The sequence below is a fragment of the Onychomys torridus genome, chromosome 15, assembly GCF_903995425.1.
Source record: "Onychomys torridus chromosome 15, mOncTor1.1, whole genome shotgun sequence".
NCBI lineage: Eukaryota > Metazoa > Chordata > Mammalia > Rodentia > Cricetidae > Onychomys > Onychomys torridus.
The window spans coordinates 71,284,802-71,303,730 of record NC_050457.1 but is presented as its reverse complement, the minus strand read 5'-3'; the positions used below and the strand labels follow the sequence as shown (position 1 = coordinate 71,303,730).

Genomic DNA, 18,929 nt, shown 5'->3' with positions numbered 1-18,929 from the left:
GATCCAGATTGAGACTCCATCACATACTGCTTGGTTGTGTGAAATTGAGAACAAAAATAAATAGGACATCTGAATTGTAGAGCTACCCATCAATGCAGATTCTTTGGTGCTGATGGTGATCAAAATTTTTTGTTTTTGTTTTTGAAGAAAGGGTTTCTCTGTAGTTTTGGAGCCTGTCCTGGACTAGCTCTGTAGACCAGGCTGGCCTCGAACTCACAGAGATCCACCTGCCTCTGCCTCCCGAGTGCTGGGATAACAGGCGTGCGCTACCACCGCCTGGCGATTAAAATATTTTTAAAGTTTTTCCACATCATTTGGATGTGTAGAGTTTCCCTCTACTATGATGTCTCTGGGGACACTTTGAGGACACTTCAGATATGAGCGTCAGGTAAAAAGACTGCCACAATCTTGGCACTTGCAGTGCTCCTTATCAACATGAAACCTACGATTCTTAGAATAAAAAGCAGCTAAGCACATGGCCATATCTTATACATTCACAGAGACTCTATCATGTGCGACTTCCTTGAGGTTCAACAAGGGCTGAATATGCTTTTCAGTATTCTTCACATTTGTAAGGTTGTTGCTCAGTATGAGTGCTTTCCTTTTATTTAAGGTATGAGGATCCTTTAAAATCATTGTTACGTCCTCCACAGTTGTGCTGCTTGTCTCCATGAAAAATTCAGGTCAGAAAGCATTGATTGGCTGGTAAAGCTCTTCAGTACATTCCTCACATGTGTATAGCTGTCCTCCACTATCGATTCTTTTGTGCTGGGTGAAGTCTGAATGCTTCCAAAGGTTTTACCATATTCTCCACACTTGGAGGGCTTCTAGTCAGAATGAATTTTCTTTATATCTTTTAGGATCCAAAGAAGTATAAGACATTTTATGGACATTTTACCATTTGAATTATTTCCCTGAAGTTGAACTACCTTGTGTTGAAGAGTATTACAACATTGATTAAACAGCTTGTAACACATTTCACACTTGCGGCATTTCTCGCCAGTATGAATTGTCAGGTGTTTCAAAAGTTCTTAGCTAGTGCAAAAGGCCATGGCGCATTGGTCACACTTGTGTGCTGTCTCTCACAGATGAATCCTTTGATGTTGTTTGAGACCAGAAGACTGGTGGAAGGCCTTCCCGCATTCCCCACACTTGTAACGCTTCTCTCCAGTATGAATTCTCTGGTGTTTAGAACGTGCTGTGTACGTTCTGAAGTCTTTGCCACACTCTTTACACTTGAAGGGTTTCTCTCCAGAATGAATTCTTTGATGCTCCTTAAGGTTTTTCGCACAGAAGAACAGTTTTCCACATTCCTCACACTTGTAAGGTTTCTCCCCGGTGTGAGCTAATTTGTGCTGAGTAAGGTATGACTGAGTAGAGAAGGCTTTGCCACACACTTCACACTTGTAGGGCTTCTCTCCAGAATGGACTCTCACGTGACTAGAAAGTTGCCAGGGAGTTCTAAAGACCTTGCTACACACTTCACACTTGTAGGGCTTCTCTCCAGAATGGATTCCCAAATGAGTAGAGAGATGCGAGGAGGACCTGAAGGCCTTACCACACACTTCACACTTGTAGGGTTTCTCCTGAGAGTGGCTTTTCTGGTGTTCCTTAAGCTTTGAGGAATAATAATACATTTTGCCGCATTCCTCACATTTGTAGGATTTCTCTTCTGTGTGAATTCTCTGGTGTGCAGAAAGCACAGATGGAGCGCTGAAGGCCTTCCCACATTCCTCACACTTGTAGGGCTTCACTCCCGAATGAATTCTCCGGTGTTTTATGAGGTGTGAGTTCCAATTAAAGGCTTTGCCACAGTCTGTACACGTACAGCATCTTGTTCCTGGCAAGTAAAAGTTGAATACAGATAAAAGCAGAGCAATATACTTTGTGTTTATAACAATTATTTTCAAAATGGAGACATTTACTCATAGTTAAATTTTTCTATATAAATGAGCTACATTCAAACTTCTACACTTGTATTCAGTGGAAACTAATTAAAAAACACACTAGGGCTGGGCGGTGGTGGCGCACACCTTTAATCCCAGCACTTGGGAGGCAGAGCCAGGCAGATCTCTGTGAGTTCGAGGCCAGCCTGGGCTACCAAGTGAGTTCCAGGAAAGGTGTAAAGCTACACCGAGAAACCCTGTCTCGAAAAACCAAAACACACACACACACACACACACACACACACACACACACACACACACACACGGTGTAAATCGTGTAACCTTGCACTGAAATAAGATCATGACAACATAGAACATAGAAACTAAGCAATATTAATCAAAATCAAACATGTAAGGAAGGCATGACATCAACAATCAAGAAAACCCTGAAGAGCGTTATGTTAATGAAAAAGAGTCCATTGAAAAATATAGAAATTTTATGTCCAGATAAACAAAAAGTATAATAGTCAATAATAGTGAAGCTTGGAAAGTACATGTATACGCTATAGACATCTCTCCTAGGTGTGACTTTTAGTTTTGGAAGGTTGAACTACATAAGAAGAAGACTGATTGTCCATAAAAGTAATAAATTATGTATTTCAAGGATTTAAGGAAAGCACCCAGGAGGCAGAGCCAGGAGGATCTCCGTGAGTTCGAGGCCAGCCTGGTCTACCAAGTGAGTTCCAGGAAAGGCGCAAAGCTACACAGAGAAACCCTGTCTCGAAAAACCAAAAAAAAAAAAAGAAGCTTTGTATATATTTTATAAAGAGAATAAATATCTGAGAAAATTTATGAAAAATAAGTTAAGTTTACTTAAAAATGACAGTTCTGGAGGTGTTGTAAACACAAGCTGACCTGAAGGGAGAAGAACAAATCCTGTGAGACTCAAAGCATCACAAACATCCGACAGACATCTTCCATTGACAGCAAAAGACAGAAAGGGAGATTCTTAAAAATTATTTCCACCGGGACATCACATCTCAATGCACATAGCAAGACCTAGGTCTGCTGGATCTCTGGCCTCCCACTCTGTCCTCTGTCCCCTCATTCCTACACACCTGCTTGTGTGGCAGCTGCTTGTCTCTTCACATCCGAAGGCCCTTGTCTTTGCTCTAGAAATGTGACCAGGTATGGCTTACAGGAAGTAAGACCTGTTTGTGGAAAGGGGACAACATTGTTAGTGTGTTCTCCTGGGAATAACGTGCCCTCTCCAGGATTGTGTGCAAAGGAAATGAGAAGATAACACAAAGGATTGTAGAGAATTACCTCCTCATGTGTTCTGTGATAGGCACATCAAAATCCTCAGGAGGTGCTTAAGGCCTGCAGGTCCTGAGTTCCACCCCACTCATTTACAAGGAAAAACTATTAAAACTGAAAAGAGTGACATTCTCTACAACATGTATGCCCGTGTTTCTGCTACTTAATTTCTAACATAACCACTGATGTGGAGAATACGTGGAACAAATCAAAACAAAAAGCCAACAAAAGGTTATAAGCAATGAAACAGTTCTAAGAATTGCCCTAATTTTCTTTAAAAGTAGCTCTATGAACCTCGTTGTTGGAAGCACAAGCTCCCATGAGATACTGAACAAAAGAAGCAAATTTTATGCTGACAGTTGATTAAGAGTTCACCATAGAAGTGATCCTCACCCAGGAACACAAGGTTGCTGTAATTCTCCAGCATCACATCCCTGTACAAATTCCACTGAGCAGGGCCCAGACATTCCCACTCCTCTGCAGAGAAGTAAATGGCCACATCCCAGAATGATAGCATGTCCTGAAATAAAGAAAAAAAAAATGACTATCACACATTGTGTTGATTAAGACTGCCAGTAATTACATAAAGAGGCATATGTGCTTCTGCATACAAATCTAAAGGGCACCCAGATTTAGAGCTATGCAGCTGATATAAGTAGGTAATATCTCTAAAATATGTCTGATGTACTAATGTGATGTTACACAGGACTCATGTTTAAACAGAATGAATGGTGGAAGAGCCTAGAAACTCCTATGTATATGATACTTTTAAGAACCATGAAGTGGAGAATAAGTGCATCTACAAAACAGTATGTTGGGGCTGGAGAGATGGCTCAACAGTTAAAACACTGGCAGCTCTTTCAAAGGACTTGGGTTTGATTCCCAGAAGCCCTCCGGCTGCTCACAACTTTCTGTAACTGAAGTTCCAGAGGATCAGACAATCTTTTAGACATGCACACTAGCAAAAACCACTATGCACAGAAAATAATCTACTCCCTGGTAAGAATTCACATATATGAGCCTATGAGGCCATTCTCATTCACTTTATCACAATTGTCATGGCTGCATTGGTAAATGGATCCTAGATATGTACAAGTCTATTCAGATACCTTAGTATTTATTACTAAGGACAAACTCACACTGCTGTGGATATTGCTCTGTGTAAATTAAGTTCTGATTGGCCAGTGGCCAGGCAGGAAGTATAAGGCGGGACAAGAGAGAAGAGAATTCTGGGAAGTAGAAGGTTGGAGGGAGACACCACCAGCCACCGCCATGAAAAGCAACATGTAAAGACACTGGTAAGACACAAGCCATGTGGCAAAGTATAGATAAGCAGAAATGGGTTAATTTAAGATAGAAGAAGTAGATAACAAGAAGCCTGCCACAGCCATACAGTTTGTAAACAATGTAAGTTTCTGTGTGCTTTCTTGGTTGGGTCTGAGCGACTGTGGGACTGGCGGGTGAGAGAGATTTGTCCTGACTGGGCCAGGCAGGAAAACTCCAACTACAAATGGCGCCCAACGTGTTGGCAAGAATTTCCACCTAAAACCTGAGAAAAAAGATTCTAAACCGGAGCTAAAAACAGTTTCCTAGTTGTCTCTCTCAAGGTAGCGGCAGCCTGCCGGTTTGAGCTACTATGGCGGGTTCCTGGCGTATGCGCCTGACCTGTAGTGTGGAGGGAATGAGGAATCTACAAGCAGCACTTTACTCTGCTGCATGGTGGATTTAGCCTTTGTGACTTAAAAAAAAAAAAAAAGGTTTCTGGGCTATGCGCTGCTTTGATAGAACTGCTTCAGATGGTTGATGGTACACATGGCTCCAGACCCAGAGCTGGCAGTAAACTGTACCACCGCCATGTTGGGAAGCTGAGGTGGGCGGAGCCAGCAGCCACAGAGGCATTTCAGTCTTACAAAGATGGATATTACACAGAGAATCTGGTTTATGTTGTCTTTGAGATTTTTAACTGCAGAAAAAGATTTGATCATAAAAGCTGTTGAGTTAAACAAATATGTAAATTTTAAAGGTACCTTGACTTCAAAATTTGGATATAAGGATATGTTGCTGTGGAAAGGAGTCTCTGCTTTTGTTTCCACAGAAAGCCAGAGGCTGTGGATTTGTTCCAGATTAAGATACATCAGGTTTGATCAGCCAAGACCACCTGAAAGGTCTCTGATGACACCATGGCCCAGATGATCCAACATCCAGAATGCTTTCAAGGCAACTGGCTCAGAGGTTCACCCTAATGGACTACTCCATAATCCTAAAATTTTCTTTGTGTCCCCATAAGATACAGCGCCCCCCCCTCCAGCAGGAAGTAGTAAGAAAAACTACGCCCACATTCCCAAAATTATCAAGCTGGCTTTGGAGATGGAATTGGCTCACTCCTTCTCTAAACCCAGACATATTGCTAAAAGAAAAGGTTAAGAGATTCTTGTGTCCCAAATCAGAAGAGCCCTCTGGTGTGGGACAGAGAAAAACCAATATTTTTCTTTAAAACAGGTTGATTATAAATGTGATCTCTTTCTAAAAAAAGAAAAGGAGATATGATATAGATATAATAGGATGAAAGAACAACAACTCATTTAAAATGTTTTACATTGGTATAGATTTTAGTCTATTGATACAAACTTAAAGTTAATTTTGTTATACTGTGTACATATTTCTACTCATGTTTAAGGTATTATGTTTGTATAGCTCATTTTAAATTGTAATTGATAATTAAAAATAGATTAATAATTAGTCATCTATGATAATCATACTCGTAGCCATATTACTTAAGTCTTCTACATATACATAGAGATATTTCAGATAGACAGGTAATCTTCAAATACTTCAAAGACCTACAGAATATGGCATTTAAAATACTTTTAAAATTTAGACTTTCGGGACAATGAGACATGTCTGCTCCTGGCAGCACCGTTTTACTTCAGAGAGGAGGATGGGTATTGGTGAAATTATTAAGGCCACTCCACGTAGTTAAAAGGGAGGTTTATTTTGTAGGGTAACTTACAAATGAAGGGGTAGGTTGCAGGGTCTGGCAAAGGTATAGCACAGTCTGGCGGTGTTCTCTGGAGAACTCTGCTCGGTCTACCTCCTGCGTCCAGCGTCCCGGAACCAAGAGAGCGTCCTCCTCTTGATTCTCGGTCTTCCGCTCCCTCCTCTGCCCCGCCTTGTGGGCGTGATCATTACTGAAGCCTCAATGGCGGTTGGAACTTCCAGGCCAATGCTGGGATGGCTATCCACTACATCTCCCCCTTTTGTCTAAATAAGAAAGTTCTAACCTAATACAAGACTATATACAAAGAGATGGTTATCAAATATTGTCCAGGAGTAATGAGGGATAATGACTTAGATAAGTTGGAATTACAATAAGTGCAAACAATATCAAGCAAAAAACACATATTAAAATCCAGGGAAGTCTAGAGCATGGGTAGGTGGCATGTTACAAAGATCATTCCAAAAGGTGTACTATCCTAAAGAACCTGAGTCTAATACTTAATATATTCTATCTAAGATATATCTGGCGCTCACGTGGGGCAAATTCCAAAGGCCCAGGCGGTTCCCTCCCTCAGCCTCCTCCCGGCTGGCGGCTGGCGGGCACCTAAACCCGCCTGCAAAGTTCCATTTAACCAGGGGACGCCTACACGGTCCCATTCCTGAGAAAGGGAACAGCTAGTCCGGTCTCACTTCCCTAGCTTAGCCCCTAGACCAGCGAAAACCGCTGTGAATGAGGCATTCCCACTCCTCCCTGAGTGCCGGCTCCCTGCCACCTTGGCTCCTGCCTTCAGCTGCAGCCAAGGTCGCTAGCAGGCCTTGCTTTGGAGCTATACCAACGCCTCCTGCTGGCTGAAAAGTACTACTGCACCACCCAAAACCACGGAAAGGTAAGCTTCTTTCAAGTAAAAGTACTTGATAATTTTACACCTTAAAACTGACTAACAAATTTTGAGTAATTCTTGTAATGTGGCTGACAACATTACCTCACAAGAATTTAAAAACCTTTTTGCCTGTATGATGAATGACATTTTCCTGGAAATATACGACCTCCCTAAGACATATCTGGCCTGTACCATTTTGACATTCATTGTAATAATTCACACAGTGTTCAAACACTGGTTTAATAGTAAGAACAAAAATGAGTCATTATTGGGACTGATACAGGCTTTAAAAGTTAGCAATGAAGGCTTACAGAAAAAGATTCTGTCTATGGAATCTGCTGACCAGGACTTACATAAAAAGATTCTCTCTCTGGAATCTGCTAACCAAGATTTACAGGTTTTAAGAGATAGCAATGAAGGCTTACAGAAAAAGATTCTCTCTCTGGAATCTGCTAACCAGAATTTACAAAACAAGCTTGTACCCAAAATTGCTTTTATTGATAATAAATATGAGTATTTAATGGATAGAACACTAACTCTCCAGAGTGAAGCTGTAGCTACTCAGACACTATATAAGGAAGAAAAATTATCATTACTTGATAAGATAAGGTCCATGGAATCATGTGTTTCATAAGAACATAAAAACTTCCATGATTCCATGAAAAATCTGGAATCCCTTACAAGAGAGGAGGTTTACTCCCTGGAACAGACCCTAGGTGCTAGTTTACAAGCCCTGGAGGAAACTCTCAATAAACATGACAAGGGACCTAATAAGCAGAAGGGCAAGACCATACAGGTTGTAACATCTCCAAATGGCTCTCATACAATGGCTTATCCTGTTATCATCCATGAGAAGCCAGCAGATGACACATACCCCGAGCCATATATGACATATACATTACAACCAATTTCAACAAAGGACTTTAAAAATATAAAGGAAGCAGTAGTTACATATGGGATACACTCCCCATATGTAAAACAGATGTTAAATTCATGGTCTACCTCCTGCGTCCAGCGTCCCCGAACCAAGAGCCCGACCTCCTCTTGATCCTCGGTCTTTCGCTCCCTCCTCTGGCCCGCCTTGTGGGCATGATCATTACTGAAGCCTCAATGGGGGTTGGAACTTCCAGGCCAATGCTGGGATGGCTATCCACTACAGATGGGCATTGAAGACACTTCATATGGAGTTTATCTTCACCTTGGCAAAAATAGCCATTTGGGCAAGAAACTGTTCTTGCCTGGACTGCTCGATCAACTGGACATGCAGGACCCATAGAAAGGTGACTACTGAACTTTGCTTGACAAAATGGTCCTTCAGTTTCCTGCTTCACAGAGGAAACTGCCAGACATTCTACAGGACACTGAGAGAAGTGATTGAGAGACTCTAGCCCTGTGTGCTGAAGACAGATGCCCCAACTTTACAAAGGAACATTAGGTGACTGTCCAGGCTGCCAGCTGTCTCTGTCTACTCTTGCAAGACTCCTGAAAAATGCTTACATCCTTCTCCCGGTTCTCAGGTAATATTATATCCTTCTGAGGTCTTTGATGTGGTTGAAGACTAGATAGTTATAATTTCCTCAATTATGATAAAAGATAAGTTAGATATAAACCCTTAGACTCACAAATATAAGATAGATAGGATATCTTCTTTAATATTATAACTGTAATTCTTGCTTGATAATTGTTTTGTTATATGTAATTGTACTATGTAAAAGTTAAAACCTTCCTTAAAAAAAAAGAAAAGGGGAAGTGCTGTGGATATTGCTCTGTGTAAATTAAGTTCTGATTGGCCAGTGGCCAGGCAGGAAGTTTAGGCAGGACAAGGGAGAAGAGAATTCTGGGAAGTAGAAGGTTGGAGGGAGACACCACCAGCCACCGCCATGAAAAGCAACATGTAAAGACACTGGTAAGCCACAAGCCATGTGGCAAAGTATAGACTAACAGAAATGGGTTAATTTAAGATAGAAAAACTAGATAACAAGAAGCCTGCCACAGCCATATAGTTTGTAAACAATGTAAGTTTCTGTGTGCTTTCTTGGTTGGGTCTGAGCGACTGTGGGACTGGCGGGTGAGAGAGATTTGTCCTGACTGGGCCAGGCAGGAAAACTCTAACTACATCACACCAACAAGTAACATGAAATCAAATCACTGTGCTTAGAATAGATTAAAATGTCTGTTTCCAGTATAATGGAGAGCAATGTGAAAATGTACATAGAGTTGTGGTGATATACTGGGTACCCCAGTAAACTTATCTGGAGGTCAAAGAACAGAACAGCCACTGGATTAGACATGGAGGTCAGAAAGTGGTGGCACACAACCTTAATCCTACCATTTGGGAAGCAGAGATTCATCTGGATCTCTGAGTTCAAGGCCACACTGGAAACAGAGCTAAGCATGGTGGCACACACCTTTAATCCCCGCACTGGGAAACACACAGGCCTTTAATCCCAGGAAGGGGTGGCAGGGTGGAGAAAGGTATATAAGGCGTGAGGAAACAGGAACTAAAGCAGTTCAGCTGAGATCCTTTTGAGTGAGGACTCAGAGGCATTCAATCTGAGGAACCAGGATCAGTTGAGAAGTTGGCGAGGTGAGGCTGGCTGTGGCTTGCTTTGCTTCTCTGATCTTTCAGCTTTTACCCCAATATCTGGCAGCGAGTTGTTTTTTTTTTTGTTGTTGTTGTTTTGTTTTGTTTTGTTTTTTGGTTTGTTTGTTTTATTAGTTAAAAGACGATCTAAGACTCAAACAACATAGAGTAGTTTCTATCAATCAGAGTGATAACAGTTTACTACTTCATTGTAGGCCTAAGGATTTTCCAGAACTCATCCCTCAGTTTGTTGCAGTTCTCGCTCAGGAGCTGGGTCCTGTTACTGGTTTTCTTGAAGCCACAACTGTGTTCCTTGTGGCATTGCCAGCATGTCCCCCTCACGATACTTTTTTTCCTCCTCACAGTGTTTCTACCTTCCTTACAGTAGGTGAACCCTTAGGGTTTGGGGGAGTTTTTGCAGGTGTCCACCTGTGTTTCTGAAACTTGAATTTCTCCTTTCTCAGGCACTGAGGAGAAGTAGGCTCTTGTAGAGAAGTAGGCTCTTCTAAATACTCTCCATTGTTGTGAGTTTTTCTCTGTCCTACCTGCCAGCTGCCACATAAACATACAGAGGTTTATTATTAATTATGAAAGCTCAGCCAATCTTAGGCTTGTTTCTAGCTAGCTCTTATAACTTAACCCACTTCTATTATTTAAGTGCTGTCACATGGCTTGTGGCTTGTTCCCTTATCTTCTACATGACCTGCTGCATAGCATCTCACAGCTGACTGGCCATGCACTCTGCAACAGAGCAGAAGTCATAAGACACTCGTATTTACTTTTTGTGCCTCAGAATATTTTCAGAGAAGCCAGACAACCCTGACTACCAGGAGACTGTAAGACTGCAGAGATGGCAAAACAGGACTGGATTCTTGATCAGCCTCCAACAACTATGACTTTCCATTTCAGACCTAGTGTATCTACTGATCGCAGAACTCATTAGAAGCATTACGAAGAGCCAATTCGCAGGTCTCTGCCCAGGACCTTGACCCACAGAAATGTGACAGGGGCACTCATTTATTCTTGTCTTAACCAATTTGGTAATACTTTTACTCACAGCAACACATTTGGTATTACTTTGAGAGCATATTATTGCAACACTGAAAAGACAATGGAAACCATCGGGAAATATTGTTTTTAAAAATGGACTTTAGATTTGACAGTTTTTAAGCTTCAATCTTAGGTGTCTAAACATAAAGATTAATTTTAACTAATCAGCAGATGGTTAATGCCTATTCCTAATGAAACAGTATGTGGACTTCAACCTGGAAACCATTGAGGCTTACAGACTCTTCCATTTGACTTGTTTTTCCATAGCTACCACAAACAAGAGAACAACTGAATATAGGGTTTTATAGTCTGTCCAGACAAACTGGCACATCCTTTTCAACTCAAAATATGTTATTAAGGTTGAAAACTGTCGTTGGACTCACTGACAGAAATATTTTAACTCAAAAAGCAGAAAATAGCTTCAACCTGTGCTTCTCAGGTTTATTCCTTAATCATTTTTGATTCTCATCAAAATCTGTCCAAATACCGATTGTATCTTCTCTGCATGGCCTCTGTCATGTACACAGCCATCACCAGGAACTGAATGTCACTACTCAACACAAGGTCCCTTCAGAGTTTTCCAAAAATGACATGTTGAGCATAAGAAGGTCACTGCCAGAGTCTGTCGAAACTAGAAACTCCATTCCCATAGTCACTCACACTAACATTAGGGTAACATGAAAAGAGCTTGGGAGAAGAGGGCAGACTGCACACTAAGGGGGACGGGACCCCTCCTTGAATAAGGGAAAGGAATCCTACGTAACAGTTTGCTTTACTAGCTGGATGGTGGCGATACCACATGTGAAGGACAGTGGTAGATGTGGTTGTCATTTACCATTTGAAGAGCCATAATTCTGTCCTGGCTGACTGTAAGGAAGCATTATAGACACAATTGGACGAAGGTGTAAGGACTTGGGGTGGCATTCAAGTTTTAAGTGAACAGGTGGGAATATAAACCCCAGAGAGCTGCATCAGGAAAGGACAAACAGAGAGCTGGAAACGGGCAAATGGTGGAAGTCCCTGATGAGAGCAGAAGCACGGACTGGAAAAATCCAGATGAAAAGACAGCATGATGAGGTCATGGCAGAAAATAACAGGGATGAATATGCAAAGACAGTTAACATTCCCTGCAACTGCTGCGGAACAGTCAAGCAAGGCAATGAGGAGAATCCTCCCCCACACAGCAAATGCACACTAGCATCTAGTCACCAACACGTGATGTCATTAACAAAAGGACACTAGTGATATTTAAATTTCAAATACAGTCAACAGAATTACTCTAAGCATGTGTGTAAAGTTCAAAAATTGGTAAGATATCAGTTGGATAGATCTATGTCAGGTTGCTGGTGCTCAGAAGTGAGAGGAATCAGAAGTAATTACCACATACTAATGTTTTTAAGAATTTTTTTTAAAAAAATAAAAAACACAGGATCTCATGCAGCCTAGGCTCACGTAGAATTTTCTATGAAGCAGAGAATAACTTTGAACTCCAGGTTTCCTGACTCCTCCCCAAAATGCAGAGGTGACAGGGATGAACCACAGAATAGACTTAACTGCACCTTTCAATCATAGGTCTGCATTGTGCTGTATCATCTCTACATTGTAAGAAAGTGATTTTGATGTACAAGACAGTGTGCTTTTCCCACTTCACAGAATGTTACTATTTTCCCTACAGATTAGAAACATCAACTACAAAGTGTTTATTATTTTATATATGGTTAGAAACTCATTGAGAATTCTAGTAGATGGAACAAGGTGATTTGAAGCACATGTTTTGTAAGAGTAGACTTCAATGTCATGAGCCAGTCTCCAGCACAAACACTTGGTTTGACTGAAAGATGGCAAAATATGCAAGAGCATAAAAGATACCAGGAGGAACCCCAGTGAGCCCCAGCAGCCTTCCAAATTCATCTTTCATTGTCTCTAGCACAGCACAAAAACTTGGGCAAATCTTTCTAGAACAATCCAGGGAGCATCAGTGGACCTGGAAGCCATATTCAGTGACAGAGTATGTTTGAGGAAGTTTAGACACTGTTGATAAAAAGATAAGAAGACAATGTACAGCTTTCTCCTTTCCCTTTCAGAGACATTCAAGCCCCTCCTGGCAATCATGAGGTCCATTTCTCTCATCTCACCAAGTCCTCTCTCACATCTGAGGAGTCCAAATATCTGACACCACACAGGCTCCGACAGAAATGGATGCAGAACTGCTCTCTAGTATTTTTCGCTTTGCAGTATAACATTGGTAATTCTGTGGACCAAGCAGAGCAAGGATCACACCATTTACAGGATTAGACTCTGAGTACATGGGAGGGTGAGTATGGGGATTCGGGTCAGAGGGGTGTACAGAGGGTTCCATTTCAAAGTAGTTGTGCTAAAAACCATCATTTATCCCAAATGATTGGGACTAACATCCCTTAATCCCAAAGCCGTCACAAAGCAGTCTGTCTCTATAAAATAGGAACTTTAGGAACTTCTGTCCGCTCACACCATTAGTCCCAAGCCAGCTTTAAATACAGGAGGGGCCAGAAACCCCACTTGTGCTACAAGTGCTGAGAAATCTGAGGGCAGCCCTGTGACCTAGGGTCAGTTAGGGAGCATGTTTCCCCAGGCAAGCAGGAAAGCTCCTCAAGTACCAGAAGCATGGGTTGACTCAGGGCGTCCTAAGAGACTGGACACTCACAGCATATGGCTTTGGCATGATGCCCTCTCCCCTGTCAAACCTGAACCCAGGTACAGTGTCCCAGCCTAGGTCAGCACAGCACCTCCAGGTCAGCTTCTCCTGCCTCTCAACCAGCCCAAGTCAGCTCCCTCCCTCCACGCTGGACCCGCCACCGTGCACAGTCCCTCAGATCTGCAGGACGGCGCTGCACCCTGCACCAACCTCCATGTCAGAGATCCAAGCCCAGTGCTGAGCAGGACGCTCGCCTAACTTTGGGGAGAAACGAAGTTTGAAGACTGATGCGGAAGTTTGGTGTCCAAAGACCCTTCTTGTGATGTCATAATGATCGGGACTACGTTTCCCACAAGACAGCGCGAAGGACTTCCGGGAACACACGGAAATTGATTTGTACAGTGCCTGGGTTCTTGCCCAACTGTGTGCAGGTGAAATTGGAAGGAAACAAGCTTAAGCACGGGGACGGCCCCAGGGGATTCGGGCTGTTGCAGTCCTGCGATCCCAGCACCCAATGCCTATGAGCTGAGCCTTTCACAGTAATGGGTTTTTTAAATCACGTTTTCTTGTTATTTCTGCTAAAACGCTGTGATTTTAAAGCTCAGTTCTACTTATTATGGGATCTTAACTACTGCATGAAAACTCAGATTTATCTGTTTTACTTAAAAATAAAGAAGCAGGAAGCTAACGTAGGACTGAGCATCATCTCTTCAAGATGCTTCTTGAAACCATCCTTGGTGACCCTGCCTGTCATCCAGAGTCTCAGGCGCTAAAGACAGAAGAATCAGAAAACAAGGCTAACAAAGACAATTTATAGACACTTTATATCTAAATACAATGTAGAGAATGGACAGGGGGGCTAGCTTATGGTAAAGCACTTGGCTGTGATGAAGGTGGCTTTGGTTTAATACACAGTAACACAAAGAAATAACCCTTGTTCTCCTGTGCTGACACACAGTGTGAGTCACATATGGTCAGACTCCACAGCTCCAGTAGGGTTCATATGAACACGGGAATCCATATAGTGAAGGGTGTGGGTCAGGGCCACAGAGATGTTTAAAATCATAGAACCCAGTGAAAACTATGGAACTGTGACATTTACTTTCAATGAACTTTCAGAATCCATCTGAGGATCTTTCCATCTGTCTATAAATTCTTTGTCCACACTTTAACCATTTAGCCTGTGCAATAAACATAAATTTTGTGTCTACAACCACCTCACCCACTTCTCCCTGGCTTTTCACAAACTCAGGCAAGTACTCACCACCAGGTGTTCTCTGAGCACATGCTTTCCTCCTTTGCACCTCTCCCAAGGGGAGGGGCGCAGCTCCTGGGATCACACTGGAGTGTGCACTGACTCCTGGTCCATCCTGCATTGTAGGGTTTCCCTCTGCGTTACATTTGCCATTCCTTATTGAATTTCCCCTCTCTCCTCGATCCTGACATTGTTCATATTGGATATCATCTTGAACATCAACGGTATCCGTCGTGACCTTCCTTCCTTTGTGCTAAGTAGAACACTGAGATGATTCCTCCTGGAATACAAAGGCATCAGAAATATGTTCTTAGGACCCTTGATTGTGCTCACGGTAGTGAAGAAGCTACATTGGAACCATGGAGTACTGATAATGCCCATCTCTTCTTAGTAATGTTTATTCCTGTGCGGTCCATGCTTGAGACAAAGATACAAACCCCGTCACAAGGAAGATTTCATGTTTCCACGATGGACACCAATTCACAGGAAGCTATTTCTGAGCAAAGGCCATGGAAAGTTCATAGTAATTTCTTTATTCCAGGCAGTGTGTTTAACCCTTTGACTCAGAAGAGTTTCCTCACCTTGAGATACTACTCAACAAGCAGCTTGTCCCCTGGACATTTGGTTGACAAGTCTGTTTAGAATGAGGTCATGACTGCTCTGTCCTCCTATCTAGTGCTGCAGTGAAGGGCATTGTCAGCAACCTTAAGATTCAGCATTTCTGAGCATGGCCAGGCTTCCAATATGATTGTGTGACTGTGCGCACATGTTTGTTTGTGTGTGTGTGAGTGTGTGCACATGTATGTTTTTGTCTGTTACATGGAAACATGCCTGGAAAGGTGCTGAGTCATACAGGAACTACAGATGATGCAGCCTTCCTTCACAACTCTTCTGCAGTGTCCATTTCTCCCTAGTGGGGTTGTCTGTCTAGCTCAGGAGGAGGATGATCTACCCTGGTGCGGGTACAAACTAAACGTGTAGGATCTAAAGGGAGCCCATACAGCCGGGTTTTAGTGACCCAGGCACAGTTCCTGAAAGTTCTCCTGGAAGTTGAGTTCTCAGGTCTAATGTGTTTGATTAGACCCTGTTGACAACTTTATCTAACACCTCTAATAACAATTTTTGTATACATCTTGATTATCTAATTTCCTCTCATGGAAACATTCTACATTAGATGTGATGTTTGGCAAAATCACTTTAATCTCTGTGCTTACAGGCTAAAGAAATGGTTCAGTAGTTGAGTGTTCAACGTTCTTGCAGAGGATATAAGTTGGTTTTCCAGCCTGCACATGGTGACTCACAGGCACATGTAGTAGCAGTTCTAGACTGTAAGAATCTCTCCTCTGCTATTACTCAAGTAGAAAGTATTTGCACACAGACACATAGTCTCACACTGATAAAATGAAAGAACAACATATAATTAAGATTTTTTTAAGTGTGTGTAGTGGTGCATGCCTTTAATACCAGCAGTCAAGAAACGGAGTTGGATCTCTGAATTGCAGGCCAGCCTGTTCTAAAGAGAAAATTCCAGGAAAGCCAGGGCTACACATAGAAAACTTTTCTGGAAAAAAAATAACTTTTTTTTTTTTTCAAAATCTCAAGTTTGAACTTTAGAAAAGGAATTGCTGTATGGACGTAATACTGTTTTCTCAATATTTAAATATACAAACAAAAAAAAAATGGTTAACAACCTGCCAGTAGCTATTTACAAAGATATATCCTTTCGTCAGTGATAAGCAAAATTTTAGTGAAATTGACTCCTTGCTAGTGCAGTTCTCAAGACCCTATGCTCACCACACACTGGCCCAGTACCATTTCCCCCAGATACATTACAGACCCCTTCGTTACTGCATCCCTCACAGTGAGGCACAAGAACTGTGTAGATAGTTCCATACCTTCTCTGAAGACATACTCAACTGTGTCAGGAGGCCATATTGCAAATAGTGACTCTATAGAATGTTGATCTCTGAACTTCAGTATATGAATTTCTAATACATCCAAATACTTCCTTGTCCCTCTCCACAGAAATAAATGTTTTACTACCCACTTGTGCATATGGGAAAAGTTTTCTCCTTGCCTTCATGAACATGTATCTTTTGGTTATCCACCTTCCTCTGTGGTTAATCTTGTCCTGCTTTGACCTGGTCTACCTATGCATCTCATGAAGCTATCCAGGGGCCCCTACCAACAACAGAATTACACAGGTATCCACAAACATGGGGTCCTGTGTACATTCTAGTTCAAAGAAACTAGGATAAAGATTTAAAATCAAAGCACCCATCTCAGCTTTGTGGGCTAACAAATATTAGTTATAGACACATTCTGTTGTAATCATATTTATATTTCTTTTAAAATACAAGTGCATACTGACCAAAAGCAGTGTTGGGGAGGAAAGCATTATGTGACTTACATACAGGTCATAGACCATCATTAAAAGAAACCAGGGCATGAGTTCAAGCATTAAACTGGAGATAGGAACAGAAGCAGAAAACATGGAAGAATGTGCTTTGAGGCTTGTCCTAACCCTAAATGGCTACCTCAGTTTCCTTGCTATTTAACCAAGGAACAGTTTGCCAGGGACAGAAATTCGAAACAGTGTTCTGAGGACTACCAAAACAATCATTAGTTAGGGAATTAATTCAGACTCATCTACAGGCTAATCTAATAGAGGTTCATTCCTTAGTCAAGGTTCCTTCTACCCAGATTGTGGGAGCCTACAACTGACTCCGTTTCCTAGTTTAAATCTGAAATATATTCTGAGTCAATAGAGTTCAAGCTTGCTTGCTCCACATCTATGAGAAAGTTCTGATTAGCCCACAGAATATCCTTGAAGGACTGTGAGAAAGTCCTGATTAGCCCACAGGAAGGAACACACTACCTAGCTAGACACAGGCTGCTGATGCCAGCCAGAGGTACATCAAGATAGAAAATGAAACTGCCTGCTCCTTGATGCAAGCTAGGATAGATAGTGGCTGAATGCCTGTGCTGTGCATTGTTCTACCTCTGTCCTTCAAGACTGTATATAAGCTGGCTGTGAAGTAAACTCGGGGCTGTCTGGCATTGACTGGCAGATCTCTTGACTCTTTTCTGTCTTCTTCATTGTCTCTATAATCCACACGCCTCTGTCCAGCTACCCAGCTGACTGGTTGGCTGGCTCCAACACCAGATTACCACAGCTTCTGTCAAGTCAGCAAATATGAACCAGCACACTCTCAACTTGGCAATCCACATTGTAATTTTAAGCAGCCCACAGGAGCTTTCATGTGCTGGAGAAGGGAAGATGTATGTGTTGGAGTAGAACCTTTGGAAAACCTGCACCTTGACTGAACAAAGTCATAAATCAGTTCTTTATGCTTGTGCTGATACTGCATATTTTCTCTGCCTGCCAACCTTGCTGCCATGATTTGGGATGGTGATTATCATTTTGGCAAGTTGAAAAGTTCCAGGCACATTGAATAGAATGATGAAAAACATATCCTAATTAATTCTATAGATTTTAAAGATGATATGATACTCACGGGATATTTCTAGACTAGGTTAGTTAAGATTGAAAGAGCTGCCCTCTAAGTGGGTGGCTCAACTCCATGGATGGGCTCTTGAACTGAAGAGAAGGAAAAGGGAGTGAGCACAATATTTCACCTCTCTCCATTTCTTGACTGTAAATCAATGTGAAGTACCACAAGGTCCTGCCACCATGGATTCCCTTCCATGAGGGACTTTCTCCTCACAATGTCTATCATCTGAATAACCCTTTCCTTTTATTTATTAATTTATTATTATTATTATTATTATTATTATTATTATTATTATTATTATTACTATTGGTTTTTCAAGACAGGATTTGTCCTGGAACTTGCTTTGTAGACCAGGCTGGCCTCAAACCCACAGAGATTCCCCTGCCTCTGCCTCTCAAGTGCTGGAATTAAAGGTGTGAGCCACCACCACACAGCTTCTCAAGGTTCTTTTTGGGGGAATTTTGTTACAGCAGCAAACTAAGTCTCCACTTCACTTACTGAATTCTTTTTTTTTTCTTTTTGCCAGAGCTGAGGACCGAACCCAGGGCCTTTTGCTTGCTAGGCAAGTGCTCTACCACTGAGCTAAATCCCCAACCCCTGAATTCTTTTTTTATGCAGGAACACATCTGACTCAATTATAAAATAATGAGCATTTCAAGAATATAGAGTCTGACATTTTATAAGAAGTAGTACAGTAGCAAATAAAATTAAAAATAAGATAAAAAGTATCAGTAACATGACAAAAAGAGTCTTGCCCTTCAAATATAAAG

At 41.8% G+C, this 18,929-nt stretch overlaps 2 protein-coding genes across 2 annotated transcripts in view; both read right to left on the bottom strand.

Moving 5' to 3' along the window:
- LOC118596194 (zinc finger protein 729-like) overlaps positions 1 to 13,714 on the bottom strand; it is a 31,749-nt gene extending 18,035 nt beyond the window's left edge. The window contains 4 exon segments of the mRNA XM_036206932.1: positions 830 to 1,840; positions 3,005 to 3,097; positions 3,597 to 3,723; positions 13,600 to 13,714. Of these exon segments, the coding sequence (XP_036062825.1) occupies positions 830 to 1,840; positions 3,005 to 3,097; positions 3,597 to 3,723; positions 13,600 to 13,605 (1,237 nt within the window). The 5' untranslated portion in view covers positions 13,606 to 13,714.
- The window catches only part of LOC118596388 (zinc finger protein 728-like), a 60,784-nt gene extending 46,080 nt beyond the window's left edge, over positions 1 to 14,704 (bottom strand). The window contains exon 1 of the mRNA XM_036207262.1: positions 14,654 to 14,704. The gene's annotated coding sequence lies outside the window, so the exon portion shown is untranslated. The remainder of the gene's footprint in view (positions 1 to 14,653) is intronic.
- Positions 14,705 to 18,929: the final 4,225 nt, after the last annotated feature.